The sequence below is a fragment of the Sarcophilus harrisii genome, chromosome 1, assembly GCF_902635505.1.
Source record: "Sarcophilus harrisii chromosome 1, mSarHar1.11, whole genome shotgun sequence".
In the NCBI taxonomy this organism is placed as follows: domain Eukaryota; kingdom Metazoa; phylum Chordata; class Mammalia; order Dasyuromorphia; family Dasyuridae; genus Sarcophilus; species Sarcophilus harrisii.
In genome coordinates this window covers 382628372-382648595 of record NC_045426.1, presented here as the reverse complement: position 1 = coordinate 382648595, position 20224 = coordinate 382628372, and the positions used below count along the sequence as shown (strand labels likewise).

Here is a 20224-nt window from a genome sequence, read left to right as displayed (position 1 = left end):
TACTGTGAATTACCAGGTATAAATTTCTCTACCAATTAGAGCAGTTTTAAGATGATGAATGGCCTGTCTAAGGCCATACAATCAGTCTGTGTTGGAGCAAACCTCAAATCCAGATCTTTCTGTCTTCAAGAGCAGCTTTCTGGACACTACATAAGCTTCCTCTCATTAGTAAGAAATGGCAATTTTCCTTTTTAAAATGCATACCAATAATATGGGCTAAATGAAAAAACTAATAGCAGAAGGTACTCAGTCTATGAGATAAGAGCCAGAATTTAAATTTAATAGTGTCATGATTTAAATTGGGTAGAATATACCAAGATGTAGGATCTGCTATCTAAAAAGCCTTACAATTACCTTCAAAAGGAAGCCATAATGCCCAATCACATCTAAATTTTCAAATTTTTAAACAAGAATAAAAGTAAACCAACTGACTTTTTTCAAAATATCTGACAAATTAACAGAAAGTAACACTTTTTTTTAGAAAGCACACTAATAAAAATTCTTACCTACTCAAGAAAGAATTCATTTGCTGAAGACATAAAAGTAGCACTTTGGTTTTCAAATCTTCGCTTATCTGTGCAGCAACTTGAAGATTCTGTTCAAACATCTAAAATCACAATTTAAGATGAATTTTGCTATTTATTTAGCAATTCACTAAAACATTTATAGATCAAACTCTTAATTTCTTTAAAATCTGGCCTTATCTTTGAAGAGAAGTCCACATATGACAAGTATGATGAACTAAAGGATATGTGTAACCTCTACTACTTAATCTTCCAATCAGTAACACTATTCATTTTCCATATTCCATTTTGGGAATAGTTAACCTACTTCTAGAACACAGCATACAAAGTCCTCACTGTTTCTGAGGTTCACAACTAACTACAAACAACCAATAGAGGGACAAGAAGCAGCCTCCTCTAGAAAATCTTATAAAGCTTATAAAGTTGAATAAAAACCCTAGGACCTGGTCTTAAAAGATGCTTTTCACATCACTAGGGCAAGCCAATACTAGTCTGTGGCAAAGTTTTATTAGTTTACAAAAGTGTAATAACAAAAGACCTTATAACTTAAAAAAATGATTCTCCTTCATACATACTACTACTGGTAGCATACCTGGGCCCTTTCTTCTTCCTAGCTCCCACTCACAGGGCTCTGGGCTGCCGGTAAGGGTACAGAAAGCAAATAAAGATTTGCAAAGAATTTACAAATGTCATACACATTTGGTTTTAGGAAACAATGTCCTAGGGAGGTGGAAAGGGGAGGATAAGGAAAACTAGATGACTTCTTACTTAGAATAAGAAGTAATGGCAGGAAATTAAGAGTTAAGTTATAACCAGGGCAAATATATAAGATAGTCTCTTGTCCCCAGGCAAGAAGATGAATTAACAAAATGATGAATAATAAAGAGACAAACAACTTAACCTGACAATACTGAACTTTAAAAAAAATTTAAATCTACAATTTAGAGATAACAAATACACAATATGTTGTTAACATCTAATAATAATCAATCATCCAGGATTAAATTTACCATGTCAAATGATTCCTGGTTGACATACTTAAATTATAAAACTTAACATTTTTAAGAATGGTAATCACAAATTCAGAATTCACCGTATTTCATTTAGACAGAACTCAAGATAACTGGCACTTACTGCATTAGGAATGTATGGCCATGAATATTACTGTTCTGTAAGAAATGACCAACAGGATGATTTCAGAAAGGCCTGGAGAGACTTACACGAACTGATGCTGAGTGAAATGAGCAGGACCAGGAGATCATTATATACTTCAACAACAATACTAGATGATGACCAGTTCTGATGGATCAGGCCATCCTCAGCAACGAGATCAACCAAATTATTTCTAATGGAGCAGTAATGAACTGAACTAGCTATACCCAGAAAAAGAACTCTGGGAGATGACTAAAAACCATTACATTGAATTCCCAATACCTATATTTATGCACACCTGCATCTTTGATTTCCTTCACAAGCTAATTGTACAATAATTCAGAGTCTGATTCTTTTTGTACAGCAAAATAATGTTTTGGTCATGTATACTTATTGTGTATCTAAGTTATATTTTAATATATTTAACATCTACTGGTCATCCTGCCATTTAGGGGAGGGGGTGGGGGGGGGGTAAGAGGTGAAAAATTGGAACAAGAGGTTTGGCAATTGTTAATGCTGTAAAGTTACCCATATATATATATCCTGTAAATAAAAGGCTATTAAAAAAAAAAAAAAAAAAAAAAAAAAAAAAAAAAAAGGAATGTATGGCCATGGCAAAAGCAGCAGTCCCTCAGGTCTTTATTTGAAAAGATAGGTTCTGCAGCAACTCAAGTAGTTCAGGATAAAATAATATTTGTCTTAATCATGTATTATTGTTTGTGTTATAGGTCCTCATGCAAAAGAAAAGTTTGACGGCTTTAATTCATTTAGATAAGCATTTTCAAATGACTTATGATGGAAAGGCCTGGGACCAAGATCTCAGAGGGGAAGTGACAAGGGCCTTAAGTACAGTGGCACTTATTTAAGAGGAGAGAGAACAAAGCATACAAAAGACGTTGTGCTCTAACTGGATAGGGTAGAATGAATGAGATAGAGAGAAATCAAGAATGATTCCACAGTTGTGAGGCAGGATAAGATTAGCAATACTAATACTAGATGGCTTCCAAGCAAAGTATGATCTTGCTGCAACTATTATTTTCACATCCGTAAAACAAAGGAATTAGATAATATGATCTCCTCCTAATTATAACATCCTTCACTCTGATGTATATTTTGGTTTTATATACAGATTCAATGTACTCATAAATCAGGAATAATGAACAAAAAATGCCAGCAATGGATCCTACCTGGAAAACAATAGCAGGGAGTGTAGTCTGATAGAAACCATCTTGATCAGCTTCAGGTTCAGTTTCTTTAATCCAGTCTTTCTTATCAGTCTCTAGTGCTTTTCGTAACCAGGCAATAATGTTTGACTGAAGGAAAGATAATATTAATATAACAATGGGAAAAAAGAGAAAACAAGAGATTTCTGAATAAGGCAAAATGACTAAATCAGTGTTCATTCTCCTACTGTGAAAAGCCACAGTGTACAGTATGAGTGAAACTGAAATCTCACTGAAATCTCTTGAACTTTCTCAGTAAATTTAGTCAATTTTCAGAAAATGAAGCTAAGGAGAGTAGCTTATATTTTGATCAAAATATAAAGTCTAAAAGAGGAACAGGAAAAACAATGGATAGACTGAATATAAGAGGAATGAAGTCAGCAGAATTTATAATTAGATTTACAAAAAAAAAAAAAAAAAAAAAAGAAGAAAACTTTCCTAATACAGTCTGTTTAAACAATGTTGGAAGGCAGAAGCTTAAAGCAAACTTTGAATTCATCATAATTGATGACTTAAATATAGGCCAGTCATCCAGAATGTTCCTTTTTATTAGGACAGATCTTTATTGTCTTCATTTAGACTGTAATTGCTCAATGCTGTCCTTTACCTTCTCCTTACAAGTATCAATCTTCTGTAGCCCCCCTCATTTTTTTTTTGTTCACCACCTTTGACTTCCACAACCACACAAAGTTAGATTTGTCCCTCTTCGTCCCAACTTCACAAGAATACTTGTAAAGCTTTATGAAGGAAGTATTTTTTGTGGCTTAAGCAGAGTCCATTTTAACAGATAAATTACCTCAAATTCTGCCTGACTGCTCATTTAACAGTGAAAGAAACAATCAACCTCCCCTCCCTAAACTCTCTTCCCCTTCTTTTATATTACCTCTCTCTTGTATTCAGTATGTAAAAGAAGGTATATCAGGGAAGTCTCCAGAACAGGATTTTAAGGAGTATACCTGGGATTTTTAGTCAATTCTGCCTATCAACTGACACATTCGCATTTCTAAGTTCAGCTTCAGTGAAGAAGCTATGTCATTCACTACTGCCAAGCATAAATTTCAAAGCCTAATAGGAAAATGTACCTTGCACCCTATTTCAGATGTCAGAGACACTAACAAAAAGAAACAAAGGTTGGATATAAACATCCTTAAAACCTTCTAAAGTACATTTTAAAGAAGGCTTTCTTTTTCCCCTTTGATAGCTATTATGTCAAAACTATTTACTATGTATACGTTAAAGCTACTAAGAGCCACATATTATTTACCAATAGGTCTTATTTGTATGCAACTGCACATGCCAGTTTACTCACTGTAAGCGTTGACATATATGTGTCGAGCAGGTCAGAAACCACATTTTGTGAAATTAAGGGCTGCAAGGTATTTATATCCACTTCTGGGGCCAGTTCCAAATTTCCCATCATTTCTGCACTATATTGTACCAAAACAAGATTGACCAATTACAAATGAAGACAAGGAAAAAGAAAATTCTTAAGTCACAGGAAGTGTTGCATTTTTTTGCTCCATATTGCTATACATTTCCATTCATTTTGGTCTAAAAGTTAATCCTAACAGAAACTGAAAGTGAACTTTGAATGCACCTTAGTAAAATTTTAAAATAGTATCCACATTTTAAAAAGAAAAATCTCAAATGGAGAATGTACCAACTTCCATCTACTTTATAGAGTTTACAAATGGTCCACATACATTATCCTATTTGAATCTCACAAAAACTAAATGAGGTAAACATTTATTAAACATATGAGGAAATTGAGGCTCTGAGAAGTTAACTGACTGTCCCATGATCAAATGCCTAAAAATGAGAATAAAAGCCCAGGTCACACCCTCTTTCCTCCCTCTCCTGTCAGTTAAATAGCCTCCTGAGAGAATCTGATATTCTATGTAAAAAGCAGAGTGGTATGGTTAAACACACACACACACACACACACACACACACACACACACACCCCCTCTGGTCATCACAGTATTTATATTTTGTGTGTCAGGCTAATTATATAATTTGGCTATTAGAATTGTCTGATTTTTTTAGGCTATTACATAATTGAGCTATTCAGATCAAGTACTGATTTATATACAAGACTGGTAGAATAGAGGACAAAGTTAGTATTCAAAGTTTTGGATTAGACATTCTGATTAATTCATTTTAATACTTATATAGCAATGTTTCAGTAACCTCTTTCTAACCTACCAAGTTGCCCATTTAAAATCAAATCAATTTTCAGCAATATAGCCCTAAAGTGCAGCTTACTCAAATTAGTCACTATGTAATTTTTATCTCAGTCTTCTAGAAGTCCAATAACCTACTTGCAGAACCCGAGAAGCAAAAAGAAAACAGAGACCTCAAAGCACCAAAAGTCGAGATGTCACAAAATCCATACATATTATTAAATGACAGTCCCTTGGGCCTTTTAGTAGGAGATAATTTACTTTTATTTTTGCACAACTCTTGACAAATGTTATAATCTTGTTTCCCAGGTCACAGCACATTAGAAATGTTTTTTGTGTGTTTGTATGAAACATTAGGGATGGACTAATAGAGCAGTGAAAAATAATAAATGGTGAGAGAACACAAGGACAAATGACAAAAACCAAACAAATTCAAAAAGCACAGAGTTTGCTAATGTATGTAATTAGAAACAAATAGTTATAAACCTTTGAATGTGGCTTCAAACTGTACCACTTGACTAAAACTGCTCTCTCTAAAATTAGCAATTTCTAAATTGCTACAGCTGATAACCTTTTCTGATTTTTTTTTTTAAACTTCCCAGAAAGCTTTTGGTGCTGACTATCTCCTTCCTCTTATATACTCTCTCCTCCCCACAAGTCCTGACACTCCTCTCTTTTAGTTCCCCACCTAAGGATTTAATTTCCTTTGTGAGATAATCATCCATATTCCACCCACATACTCTGGGTATCTCTAAAATTTCATCCTAGACATTCTTTCCTCTTTACTATCACTTGGTGACTTCAACAGTTCTTAATAATTTAGTAGCAACTCTGTGCAAATGACCCCCATCATAGATTTATCCACCCTAATTTCTATACTGAGTTCCAGACCTTTATTATAATCTCTCTGCTATAATCTCAAACTGGGTGTCCCAGAAGCATCTTATACTCAATTTGTATCAAACAGAACTTACTAATTTTCTCTTATCCTATCCCCCCTTCCAAAACCCCCTATTTCCTCTAAGAGAATTGAAATCTTTTTAGTTATCCAAATTCACAACCTTACAGTCATCCTCAATTATTCTTTCTCCTTTATCTCTTCCCCACATCCAATCAGTTGTTCAATTTTGTCAGTTCTACCTTAATAGTTTTAATGTCCCCTTCTTTAGATTCATATCATACCACCCTAGCTCAGGCCCTTCTTCATCTCTAATTCAGACTACTGCAATTACCTCCTAAGCAATCTTCTAATCCATCCTTCAAAGGTGTCAAATAATCTTCTGAAAGCAAAGATCTGATAATGTTGATAACTTGCTCAAGAAGTTTCAGTGGTTCCCTATTTCCTCTAGGAGAAAATACAAACTACTCAGCTTGGTATTTAAAGCCCTTTATAATCTGTTCCTTTGAAGTAGTTATTATTTCCATTTTACAGATGAAAAGGAAGTAAAAAAACTTATCCAATTCGTGATGACTTTGAAAATTAAAAACATTTCAATTTGCCTAAACCAATCAGCAATACAAATCATATCAAAACCAGTCCTTTAATAGAAAATTCCAGACTTATTTTCCTTCATGCACTCTTTGTTCCAGCCAAATTAATATACTAGCTATTTCTAGGAATAAGTAGCTTACATTTATAGCCATACTTGCCCTTGTTTGACTTATAAATCCATAGGATTTTCAGTTTTCTTCCATGTTCAGTTCAGATGATTAATTCCTACAGGAAAGCCTTCCTGATGCACTTAGTCTCTTAACAGAGAGTCTATAAGCTTGGTTTTTGTTTTTGAGAGCTTTTTTTTTAAAAAGTATTTTGATAAGTGAAACACAACATAATTTAAAAACATTATTATGAAAAAGGCATAGAGTATAGGATTCATCAAACTGCAAAACTTTTTTTTAGTGCTCTTTCTCTCTCCTCAAACTTTCTTATTTATATATTCACTTATAAAATTCCCCAGTAAAATAAAAAGTTCTTAAAGATAGGACTGTTTTTTTTAAGACCCCAGCTTAAAAAGGTCAAGGTTCCCCACTTCATCCAGGGTCTTCTCCAATCATCCTGGCCACTAGATGGCTCTGGAGGAGAAAGTGAGGCTGGTGACTTATGCAATCTGATGTCATGGTCCTCTTCTAGAACAAAGGACAAATAACAACCTCTGTGAGTAGTAGGAGGAGTTGCCCCACTGGTGATCCAATTGTAACTGGTCAGTTGGGCAACACAACTCTTACTTCTTTCTCTTTCCTTCTTTCTATCCACACAGATATTATATCCATAGTTACAGGTACTCTGACCAAAGAAATGTAAATTTTGATCACTGAAACCTTGCAACATATCTTGGGATTTATGGACTAGATATATTTCTTAAGGACAATGGCCTTAAACCCAAATCATTTTGGCTTCCGTTGATTGGCCAACAAGAGAACCTAGGCCAAACCCAATTTTGGTCATTGTTACGGCCCTAATTGGCTTAGAGTAAATGCAAATAAACAGAGGAGACAAGTAAAAAAAGTTTTAAATAACTTTGGCAAAGGAGCAGAATATAAAATAAACTCACAACAATCACTGACCTTTCTGTATATTACCAACAGAACTAAAAAAAAAAAAGACATAGAATGAGAAATTCCACTCAAAATAACTATATAATGTATATAATATTTGGGAGCCCAGCTATAAAACACACACACACACATACACACACACATGCGCGTGCACACACATACAGACCCCCCCCCCCCTCTCTCTCTCTCTTCCTCCCTCTGAAGAAATAATCAAAAAATTAAATAACTGGAGATACATTATTATTAAAGGGTGCTACTATCATCTCATTCACCAAGGATAACAACTTCATGGCTCTATGTCCCTCATGCCTAGAATGCTGTTAGTTCAAATCTCACCATCTTTAAGAAGACTCTCCTGGTCTTCCATACTGCTAGTATCTTTCCTTTGAGATTACTTTTCATGTTTTCCTTATGTATTATGTACGTAATTTTGCATTTTGTCCCGGTCATATGATTTCCTTCAGGGGAGAGATGATGTTTTTGCCTTTCTTTATACATTCAGCATAGTGCCTGGCATATAGTAAGAGCTTAATAAATACTCAATGACTAACAGTCATGCATATTTGGTTGAATCGTGCCAATATAATAAAAATGACAATACTACCTAAATTACTTAATCACTGGCAAATAAAACTATCCAAAGATTATGTCCCAGAGCTGGAAAAAGATAGTAAAATTCTGAACAAAAGAACAGGAATCTCAAGGAAAATAATTAAAAAGAGCAAAGAAAGGAGGTCTACTAGTATTTGATATTAAACTTTATTACAGAGTAATAATCATTAAAACTATTTGGTACTGATTAAAAAATTGAAAAGCTGATCATGAAAAAAAATCAGAAAATCTAAGTACTAAAAGAAACATATGAGTTTACTATTTGACAAAAACTACTGGTAAAACTAAAGCAATCTGGAAAAAATTGGGTTTTGCCCAACATCTTATACTATAGCCAGAAACAAGCTCCAAATGCATAACATAATAAAGAAAAAGGAAAGATCTTCAACTGTTAAATGGGTTTGTAGTTTTGTTTGTTTAGTTTTTTTTTATATAAAAGGTAGTTCTCAAGGAAAGAAACCCAAGCTCTCTGGAGCCATAGGAAAAACTTCCAAATCACTAATAAATAGTGAAATCCAAAGTAAAACAACTCTTTAGATTCTACCTCATATATACTGTCTGAGATGAGAGGAAAATAATAAATGTTTAAAGGACTATGGAAAAACAAATATATTGATTCACTATTAGTTAAATTGTGAATAGGTACAACCATTCTTGAAATAATTTGGAATTAATTATACATAAGTTACTAAACAGTACATATCATCTGATAAAGATATTCTACTGGCAAGCCTACTCAAATGAAATCAAAGAAAAAGGAAAAGATGTTATATGTATAAAGATATTTGTGTCAGCTTATCTTTAAAGATATTTGTGTCAGCTTATTATTGTTTGGGGAAAAAAACAGGAAACTAAGAGAATAACTAATCAAAAGAGGAAAGGTTGAATAAATAGTGATATATAAATATAAAGGAATACTACACTATTGTGCTGTAAGAAATGAGGAAAAATTATTTTAGAGATATGCTTATAAGAATGAACCAAAAGAACCAAAAGCAGAACTAAAGAGTTTATACTATAAAATCAATATTATAAAAAGAAACAAGTTTTTAAGATTTTGAAATTTCAGAGGACTGATGATGAAACATGTTATCCACCTTTTAACAGAGAAGTAACAGATTTAGGATATAGAATGAGATATATTTTTGTACACAAAGGAAATCATTTTGTTCACCTATACATATGTATTATAAGGAATTTGTTTTGCTTTTTTTTCAATAGGTTAGGGGGAGGTGGGTGAGAAAATAGACTTCTGATCATTTAAAAAAAACATTTTTTTAAAAGAAAGATTAAGGAAGCTACAAAAGTATGAAATGTTGATAAAGTCACTGAAATATGAGAATTTTGTTGTTCAATTGTTTTGGCTGTGTTCAACTCTTTGTGACTCCATTTGGGGCTACCCTGGCAGAGATACTGGAGTGATCTGTCATCATCCTCTTTAGCTCATTTTACAGAGGAGGAAATTGAGGCAAATAGGGCTAAGTAACTTGTATAGATTAAATATGTGAAACCATATTTGAACTCAGGAAGATGAGTCTTTTTGACTTTAGGATTGGCACCTTTTGATTCAGTAATACCACTACAAAATGGTAATAACATTTCTTTATGCAAATATACAAAATTATTATAGAAGTACTCTTCTGTTGTCGCAAAGAACTGGAAATATAGGGGTGCCAATCACTTGGAGAATGACTGAATAAGTTAGGATAAATGAATGTAATGGAATATTTGGGGACCATAATAAATAATAAAAAAGAAAGACTAAAAAAAATTTGAAATTAACTGTATGAACTAATGCAATGAAGTAAGAACCAGGAGAACAATTTAAACCATGACAATATTGTAAAGGAAAAGAACTCTGAATAACTTAAGAATATTCATCAATGCAAGGATCAAATGTGATGGAGAAGACCAATGATGAACTAAGCTTCTCACCTCTACATAGAGAAATGTTATTATAGAGGCCTGACTGTGTAGATTAGCATTGTTTGACTATGTTTATTTTCTGAAGAGAGGGTTTAAAAAATGGTTAAAAGTGTAGGATTGTAAGGAGAAGAATTTAGGGACTGTGATGTTAAAAAAATAAATAAATAAAAGAATGTCTGTGATGTTCTTAAAAGTTCAGCCCAGAAAAGAAGGAAGTTCAAAGACAAGCAAGAGAACTTTACAACAAATGTGCCAAATTTATGATATACTTTAAAAATGCTGTACTTAATACAAATTCCTAATTTCATATATGCTCTTCTATTATTCTTTATATGTGAAAATATTCACTTTTGTTGGTATCAAGTTCAGAAAAATAAAATATTTTTTAAAAACATGTTAATAGATTAAAATCACACTTTTTTGGTATTCTTTTAGCACCTCACACACATACAACACACAGCATTAATTGTTTAATAAATGCTAAGTGAATAAATATAAACTTCACCTTACCTTGTATAAGTATTCAAAACCCAGGTTAAGAGGCTAACAATTTCATTTGCTTCTAAGTCTTCTGAAGCAAGCTCCTGCATGCGCGTGGACAAAGCCTGATGGTACATAGTTAAAAGTTTTTTGAAAATATCATAATGAGGAGGAAAACACTGAACCATTAAGTTTTTTGCAACTAGTAAATCATCAAGAACATATTTCCGTATAATTTCCAAGTGACGAACAAGCCACATTTTATCAGATTCTCTGGTATCTGCTTGGGTACCCTCAATTCTAGTTGTCACAGTTCTGTCCAATATGTTAAACATTTTTTCTTTCCACTTTTTGGGTCTCCCACTGGGAATGAATCCAGTTTGCTTTTTCCGATCAAGCATACGCCTATCAATTTTTTCTTCTCTTTCAATTATCCTTACAACTGAAACAAGCAAGGTAGGATCTCGGCGAACAGTAACTAAGGACCTTTGCAAAACCATCCAAAGCTGCTTGCCTAACTCCTCAGAAAGTTTCTCCATGTCCCCAAAATAAAGTTTGATGAGAGTCATGTCATGAGTATTCTTGCTATCCATTCGGTACTGCTCATACATCAAGCCATCACGAGAACATTCAAGGTCCATCAACTTTCGATGGGCTTGCAAAAATTCTCCTTGTTCAATTAAGTCTTGAGTTTCTCTGACAATCTCTGGTACTAAGGAGGGGAAAAAAAAGAATTAAAATAGTATACAAAATAATGAAAGGAAAACAATTTAAACAAAAAACTAACATCTACAGACTGATTAGACAAAATTAAAGTGTTTACAGAAGATTAAGACCAAAAAGCACCCTCTTAAAAACTCTATCCCAGGTGCAAATAGATGGTGCATTGGATAGAGCACCAGCCTTGTAATCAGGAGAACCTGAGTTCAAATCTAGCCTTGAACACTTATTACTTACTAGCTATGTGATTTGGGCAAGTCACTTAACCCCAATTGCCTGAACTAAACAAACAAAGGAAACAAACAAATAAATAAGGCAATACCAATTCTGGTTTAGTTTGCTTACTAAAAGAACAAAATGTTTTCTAGTTTCCTGTCTGGTTACTTTGTTGCCAGCAAAGTATTTTTATTATCTGATAGAAATTTAATTTAGCAAAAATAAAATAGCAAATCATCTTTTCTACTCTTTTGAATATTAAAGGTAAATGTCACAAATAGCAGGAAAGAGTAAGGGGTATTATTTTTTAAACAGATATTACTTGACTTAAAATATCAACAACACAAAAGTATTGTTATATTGCAACACGAAGTAAGGTATGTTATCTAAGAGTCTGTGGGCACCTGTGTGATCATCTATTCCAATACCTTAATTATTTAATGAGGAAACTGAAGATGACTTGCCTTAAAGTGACTTGCTTTGAGTTACACAGAATGAAAGGTCATTAGGGAAGTGTTCCATATATAAAGGCAGTGTGACAAGAAATCAAATGGCCTAGTTTCTGCTCCTAGGTCTACTATTAACTAGCTCTGTGAACTTGAAAAAACGAGAAGCTTTATGCATTTCAGTTTCTTCATCTGTAAAATTAAATTAAAAACCTAGACTAGATAACTTCAATTTCCTTCTAATTTTAAAATTCTATGATATCCTAATTTCACAGTTTCCTTCATTTTCTTGCTGGGACATTATCCTAACAGGCACCTTTGAAGGTGGCATTGATATTTTGAAGAGCAACACTTTTTTGCAATGTCCATGGGGAGTTACCTAATAAAGACAAAAACAATGTTTATAAGCATTACTTTGAGATGATTAAAAATTGTGAGAAAAGTTAAATTTGTGATAATTCTATAAAGGCAATATGTGCTTCTTTACATGGCTTTGCATCTCATTGCTTCAGTCATTTAATATAACCTAACAAAGATAAAATATGTCACTTCTCACTAACATGGCTCACTCACATGATAGTATTCTTCATCAATATCCAAAACTGTGAATAAATACTGGGTAAATATTATCAATCAGAATGCAATGCATGTGCAATCAAGATTTGTACAGAGTAACCTACTTTAAAATGAGATTTCCATAAATACAAAGTATCTGAAATCAAGGAATACCTACAGTGTAATGGGTCCAGACAATAAGAGACAAAGCACTAATGCAATTTGGATGATAATGCTAGTTAAACTTTTCCTATATTAAATGGAGGGCATTTAGTACTATTCTGCTACATTATACTTAAGATAGTTTAGTTTGGATGCAGACTGAAGCACACTATTTTCACTTTTTTGTGTGTCTATTTTGTTTTCCTTTGGTCCATTCTTTCAAAATATGACTAATCTGTAAATATATTTTACATGATTGCATATATATATATAATCTATATTAAATTGTTTAACATTTCAGGAATAGAGGGAGGGAAAAAATCTGGAACTTAAAAATTTGTTTAAATAAATGTTAAAAATTGTCTTTAGATGTTATTGGAAAAAGTAAAATACCATAAAAAATGATTTATAACATAAACTTATATTAAATAAGTTTCATACTCACCAGAAAAAATATTTTTGAGATTTTCTACAGCAGCAGCCAGCTGGCTATGCTGTACTACTGCATCTTTCACATCCTTAAGATTTTCAATAGTGTTGATGCTCTGTCTCCAGTCTTTACTGACATCTGCTAGAGATTGCTGTATATCTTTTACATCATTTAATGCATTATGAAGCTGGCTCAAACCAGTCCGAACACCATCTAATTGTGACTGGATTGCAGCCTAAATAGAGGGAGAGACATTGTAACTTCTAAGTGCAATCATTAGCAGTCAAGTACAGTACAGTATCCATGAAACTCCAAAGATAAATTTGGTTCCTATTCATCAGAAAGTGTCAGCGCTCCTTAATCAATAAACAGGACAATAATCATCACTGCATATCTAAAGGAGCCTGTAAAAGAACTTGGTCCACAGAAAGAAACCATTTGTACGTAAAATTATATGATTCAACTTTCTGTGCTCCCTATTGATGCCACCTGAGAGATGGGCTGCACTATTAGAAGTTAGAGTGGAAACTAGAGAAAAGTAAAGCAATTAGGCGACACAAAGGTGGACTAGTAATGTTGTAGGGCCCTCAAAGTTGTTAATTTGGAGATTTAAGTTTTTTGGAGAAAAATAAAAGTTGTTATAATGATAACTGGGGGACATGAAAAGATTCCAGTCACAACAAAGAAATGAGCCTAAGACTTAATTAAATAAGAGCTAACATTTATACTGTGTTAAGTGATTTACAATTATTGTCTCATTTGATCCTTGCAAAGATGCCAGGCACTACTACTATTATCCTCATTTTACATGTGAGGAAACTGAGAGCAAATAGACGTGAAATGACTTGTCCAGCTAGTAGTAAAAAGGATTGGGAGGATGCTTGACATATTGAAAAGTTATGTGAAAAACTGCTGGTTTTCCCAGTTACTCAGTATAGTAAAACCTGATCAATTCAGACAAACTGGAATAAAGCCCAGTCTGAAAAAAATAAATAAATAAAACTAAAAAACCTTTAACATTTTTATTGCCTCTACAAACTTTAAGTAACTCAATCTAAATCAACAAAGAGTAACTTAGTAAAGGTCTATAAAAAGCCTGTTGAAGGGATGAGTAATTCATGCAGAAAACTGATTCCCTTCTTTTCCAAATAATTGCAAATTCTGAGTTTGCAAAGTTGGCACCATTACATTTTTCTGCATAGTTAAGAATATTATGTATACATTAAATTCAATCACAGAATGAACTTAAATACAAAAATAAAACCATTTGTTTTATCCCAAAATGAAACTCATCACATTTGATTACACTGGTTTCATACCTTCAGTCTAGCCTCCACTGAGGCTTTTTTACGAGCCTCCCTTCTACGATACTGTTCCACTTTATCTAGTTGGTCAGGTCTTTGAAGCATTCCAGCTACTCTTTGAACAGCTGTTGCTACTGCTTCCCGATCAGTTTCCTCCATCATTAGAAAAGTATCGTCATGCCACCATCATTAGAAAAGCATCGTCATGCCACCATCATTTAAATGCCACTGGTGAAATATGAAGGTGCAGTTGTTATTAAATTGCAAAAATGACTTCTCGAAATGGAATTGATTAACAAATGTCACTGGTTAGGCAAATAACTGATTCTTACACTTGTTGAGGAGTGTTAAGAGGTCCTCTGAATTTATTTTTTTGAATTGCCACATTTTCCAGAAACACAGGACCCAGAATTCCAGAAACAAGAGGACCTGAATATGTCAGGGACAAAGTCCATCCCTAAAGCTGAGAGAATGTGTGTCTGTGTCCCAAACCAGATCCTGGTTATCCTTGGGTGTCAAAACAAGCAGCTAGCATTACACTGAGAAACTGCTTGTGAAAATGGGACCCCCCATAGATAAGTAGACCATCCTATCTTCATAGTCTAGCAGTTCTGAGAGAAACAGAATGGTGCTTTTGCCATTGCTGTGCTCCTCCCTAGAGAAGGGATTTTGGCCTTTCTTCACCTTCATTGTACCTTTCCCCCTCCCATACCAATAGGTAGAGATTTATATTTTCTCTTACTTCCTTTGTCCTATTGTTATAAACATGTAAACTTCTATATGGGACTATAAACTCTTTGGGTTCCACATGCATCTTCATTGATAAAACCTAGTTTTCATTTAAGTTTCATGCAGTTTTATTGCCTTTTGACACACTATAACTTCTAAGATCTTGTGCATAAAATCATTAAAAGTAGATTTCTGGCTTTTTAAAAGACATCCAGATCCTTGTGTTTCAGATCTTTGGAAACCAAACTGCTTGACCTCAGATAGGTCATTTTAACTCTTTCTGGCTTTCAGGGTGCTCATCCATGAAATGAAAAAGTTGGACTCAATGATATCTAAGATTACTTCAGGCTCTAAAATGTCATGATTCAAATATGAAGACTTCTTTTTAGTAATACTTAATCAGAGAAAAGGACCAGAACTACACAAGCTTCTCAGAGGCATTCTTGGGAGAGGAAGCACATGTCAGACAAGTCAAACCACTACCACTTTGACCAGTATCTCTCCTCAAAGTTGACTGAGACAGTCCTGGACACTGAACCCAAAAACCTTTGGAATAGCATGTTTCCAATCCAGTGCCTAAAGCCATTATCCTGACTTAAGCCTCAAAACCTTGGGAATAACAATGCCATCCAAACCCTCTATCCATCTCTGAGGAGAAAAATTAGTGCAGAAAAAGGTTCTATGTTCCACATCACCAGGAACAAGTGCTATTCAACTATCACAAACAGGTCACTTAGCACAGGGAGCTTTGGGAATAGCAATACCTTTCAAACCACTGCTCGTAATTCTAGACTAACCTTTACTGCCATCATATAGGGAAGTAATTCCTCTGGAGAAGGAAATTATCCCCATCAATTGCCACACACACAGGGCAGACAAGCTAGCACAGCTGAAGCCCCAAGGTAGCCTGAAAGAAATAGAGTATGTATCATGTGTCAGGCAAATACAACCATCATCATCTTTACCATAAGCTTGCCTCTAGCCTTCATGCAAAAAGGTCAAGACCTTGAAGCCAAATGTCTTTGGAATAGCTATGTTTTCAGTCTTATGCCCAAAGCCATCATCCTGAGAAGCAATATCTGCAAAGATCAGCTTGGTAATTGAATCTGCAACTGCAACAATGTCAGGTACTGAAGACCTCCCCTGCCCCCCCTCCCAAAAAAAAAAATTCTTGGCATCAAAGTACTTGAAACTGTCAAAAGGTTCAACATTAGAAAGTAAAATGATTTTATTGGGGGAAATGACATTAAAAAAGAAATAACTTTTTAAAAGAGGCATTAATATTTGCGATGGACTATGGAATTTTCCTATGTGATTTGCAGGTAAACCCTTCCATTTGGGTATCTCTCTCATTAAAATGAATGGGAGCTTTTGGAGAGTAAAGACAAACTTTTCTATTTGTAGTAAAGGTTTTGTACAAAATAATCATAAGCACTTATTATAAGCTTCTTTATTCATTCATGATAATGTAAACATAATTCAAAGATGGCTTTTTTTTTCCTTAAATGGCTACAAACCACTGCACCAAAATAGCCAGGCGATTATTATACCTAGGTGGTTCCCTTCCCCTAAAGAACAATTTTTCAAAATTTTTACACCCAAGGGTTCTGATGGAGACCTCACTTCTAAAATATGTAGAGGATTAACTCAAATTTATAAAAATAGAAGCCATTCTTCAATTGACAAACGGTCAAAGGTTATGAACAGACAATTTTCTGATGAAAAAATTAAAACCATTTCTAGTCACATGAAAAAATGCTCTAAATCACTCTCAGAGAAATGCAAATTAAGACAACTCTTAGGTACCACTACACACCTCTCAGATTGGTTAAGATAATAATAATAATTATTATTATAATAATAAGAAAAGATAATAATGAATGTTGTAGGGGATATGAGAAAACTGGGACACTAATACATTGTTGGTGAAGCTGTAAATTGATCCAAGCATTCCAGAAAGCAATATGGAACTCTGCCCAAAGGACTATCAAACTATGCATACCCTCTGATCCAGCAGTGTGTCTCTACTGGGCCTGTATCCCAAAGAAATCATAAAAAAAGGAAAAGGACCCACATGTGCAAAAATGTTTACAGCACCCCTTTTTGTAGTGGTAACTATCAATTGTGGAATGGCTGAATGAGTTATGGTATATGAATGTTATGGAGTATTATTGTTCTACAAGAAATGAACAGCAGGATGATTTCAGAAAGGCTTAATTGATTAATTGATGGTAAATGAAATGAGTAGAAGCAAAAGAACATTGTATACAGCAACAAGATGATTATGTGATGATCAGTTCTGATGGACTTAGCTCTTTTCAACAGTGAGGTGATTCAGGCAAATTCCAATGGTCTTGTGATTTGGAGAGAACCATCTACTCCCAGAGAGAGGACTATGAGGACTGAATGTGGAATCACAAAATAGTTTTTTCACTTTTTTGTTGTTATAGTTTGCTTGTGGGGTTTTTTTCTCATGTTTTTCCTTTTTTGATCTGATTTTTCTTGTGCAGCATGATAATTGTAGAAATATGTATAGAATTGAACATATTTAACATATGTCAGATTATTTGCCATCTAGGGGAAGAATGAGGGGAAGAAAGGGAGAAAAAATTGGGAATATGAGGTTTTGCAAGGGTGAATGTTGAAGCTATTTATGCATGTGTTTAGAAAATAAAAAGCTTTATTTAAAAAAAAAAAAAAAAGAATTGATTTTTCAGTCTTGATTTCTCACTCAGACTCGGAAAGAACTTCTATTTTTCAATCCTTCCTCCCCACAAAGCAACTAAGGAGATATCGTCTCTTCTAGACTGAAAATCTACTTCAAGGAGCAGACTTCTATATTCATTCAACATTGCTGTCCAAATCATTTCACAATCACATTTTGCCTGGATTTCCCAGAATTTCTTGTTATTGCTACATCTTCCCACCTTTCTTTTAAACATTCCCTCCTCAATTGGACCTGTAGTATGTAATGAAAAGAGTACACTATTTTTGGATGCAGAAAATCTAGACTCAAATGCTGATTTTTATCATCTTTAAAATGAAGGGGGGTTAACTAGACAACTTCTGCAGTCTGAAATCATATAGTTATTTTAAATTTTTCTTTCAAATGCAAATGCATATTAACCACTTCCTTTCAAAGAGAGATTTTTTTCTACCTACATACTAATTTTAGAAAAATTCTTTGAATAGGTCTGCTTTCAGGCATTCCTGGTTATGAAATAATTATGGTCCTTGTATTCTTTAACAAGGATCGTGAAGGAAAGAGTATTTATTTAATTCAAGTCATTAATGTTTATTTTAGGATGACAGATTTAGAGCCAGAAAAGATCTCCAAAACCACTTCCCTCATCACCTTAAAGATGGAGATATTGAGTCCCAGAGAGGTAAAATGACTGGCTGTGATTACATGGACAAGTGCCAAAGACGGCACAGTGCTAGTCTTGTGATAGAAAGACTGATATAATAGAGACCTTATCCTTTAGGAGTATACAATTCAAAACTGTTGATGAGTGCCTCAATCTGAGATGTCCTTAGAATGAAGTGAATGAATCCATCATGAAAAATAAAAATCTGATGGAAAAATTAAATCGGGACATATGGTCCTGATATAGTAAAGTTTTTGTATCTGTGGTAAAATTCAAAGCCAGATAATGGCTGACAAGGAGGAACTGCTATTCAAACAGCAAAAAGTGAAAAAAGTAATTGAACGTGGATTTATATTGTCAACAACAAAAAAACAAAATTCCCTAATATAGAACCTTAATTAAAGATGAATAGTGAGACTACTATTCACACAGATGTTATCACTGAATTCAATCCTTGTATCTAGCTCAACTGAGTCCCCAGAATACCAGGACAGACTTTCTTAAATTATTATTTTGATCATATTCTTCCCTTACATAAAAACCTTTAATTCAATTCAATTCAATCCATCTATTAAGCTCCAACTACACATAAATGCACTGGGTATAGAAAAATTAAAAAAAAAAAAAAAAACCCTGAGCCTTCAATAATTTACATTTCTATTCCATTTACTTAACAACCACACATATAAAAATATATAAAGTAGGAAAAAAAAAGAATTTTAACTAATGCACTTAAAGACAAAAACAATTTATATGTGCCCATTGTAAAACCCAAAATAAATTGATAAAGGATGTCAAAAAGGAATTTCTATTGATGAAAAGTGGGGAATACACAAAATAATGCAATGTAATTTCTTTCTTTTTTTTTTAATTATAGCTTTTTATTTACAAATATATGTATAGATAATTTTTCAGCATAGACAGTTGCAAATCCTTTTGTTCCAACTTTTTCCCTCCTTCCCCTCACCCCTTCCCCCAGATGGCAGGTTGACCAAAACATGTTAAACATGTTAAAGTATAAGTTAAATACAATATATGTATACTTGTCCAAACAGTTATTTTGCTGTACAAAAAGAGTCGTACTTTGAAATAGTGTGAAGGAAATCAAAAATGCAGGTGTGCAAAAACATAGGGATTGGGAATTCAATGTAATGGTTCTCAGTCATCTCCCAGAGTTCTTTCCCTGGGTGTAGCTGATTCAATTCATTACTGCTCTGTCTCATACAATGTAACATCAAGAAGGAAAGTCATTTGGAGGAATGATAAAAGGCATTAGGTAGGCTCTAGCACTCATAGTTATACCTTGAAGATATTCCAAAAAATGGATGTGAGAAAGAAAAGTATTCTAGATAAAGTGGGCCATCTACAGAGATACAATGGGAAGCGTGAATGTCAGCTATATGGAACATTGGAAAGAGTAATTTCTACAATAGAAAGCCTGAAGGGTGTCAAGAAATAAGAAAAAAAGAGTTGATAGAAACCTACTGCTTTCAAAGAATTTTTACTGCCAATCTACAGGATTATCGTAAAAAATCCTTTGTCATTCAAGTTTCTCTATGATATGACCCCAATTTATCTTTCTATATTATTTTCTTAACTTTCTTATCCCACTAAACTGATTTATTAGCTTTCTCCAAA

The 20224-nt window shown here is 33.7% G+C and overlaps 1 protein-coding gene across 2 annotated transcripts in view; it reads right to left on the bottom strand.

The window, feature by feature from the left end:
* EXOC3 (exocyst complex component 3) overlaps positions 1 to 20224 on the bottom strand; it is a 30732-nt gene that overhangs the window by 9783 nt on the left and 725 nt on the right. Inside the window, exons 2-8 of one of the 2 annotated variants that reach the window (XM_023495890.2) lie at positions 16016 to 16125; positions 14505 to 14717; positions 13201 to 13420; positions 10687 to 11368; positions 4209 to 4326; positions 2864 to 2989; positions 507 to 607 (exon numbers count right to left, since the gene is read on the bottom strand). In XM_023495890.2, coding sequence (XP_023351658.1) covers positions 507 to 607; positions 2864 to 2989; positions 4209 to 4326; positions 10687 to 11368; positions 13201 to 13420; positions 14505 to 14651 — 1394 coding nt within the window. In that variant the 5' untranslated portion in view covers positions 14652 to 14717; positions 16016 to 16125. The remainder of the gene's footprint in view (positions 1 to 506; positions 608 to 2863; positions 2990 to 4208; positions 4327 to 10686; positions 11369 to 13200; positions 13421 to 14504; positions 14718 to 16015; positions 16126 to 20224) is intronic. The other variant, XM_003759570.4, reaches the window with a different exon arrangement.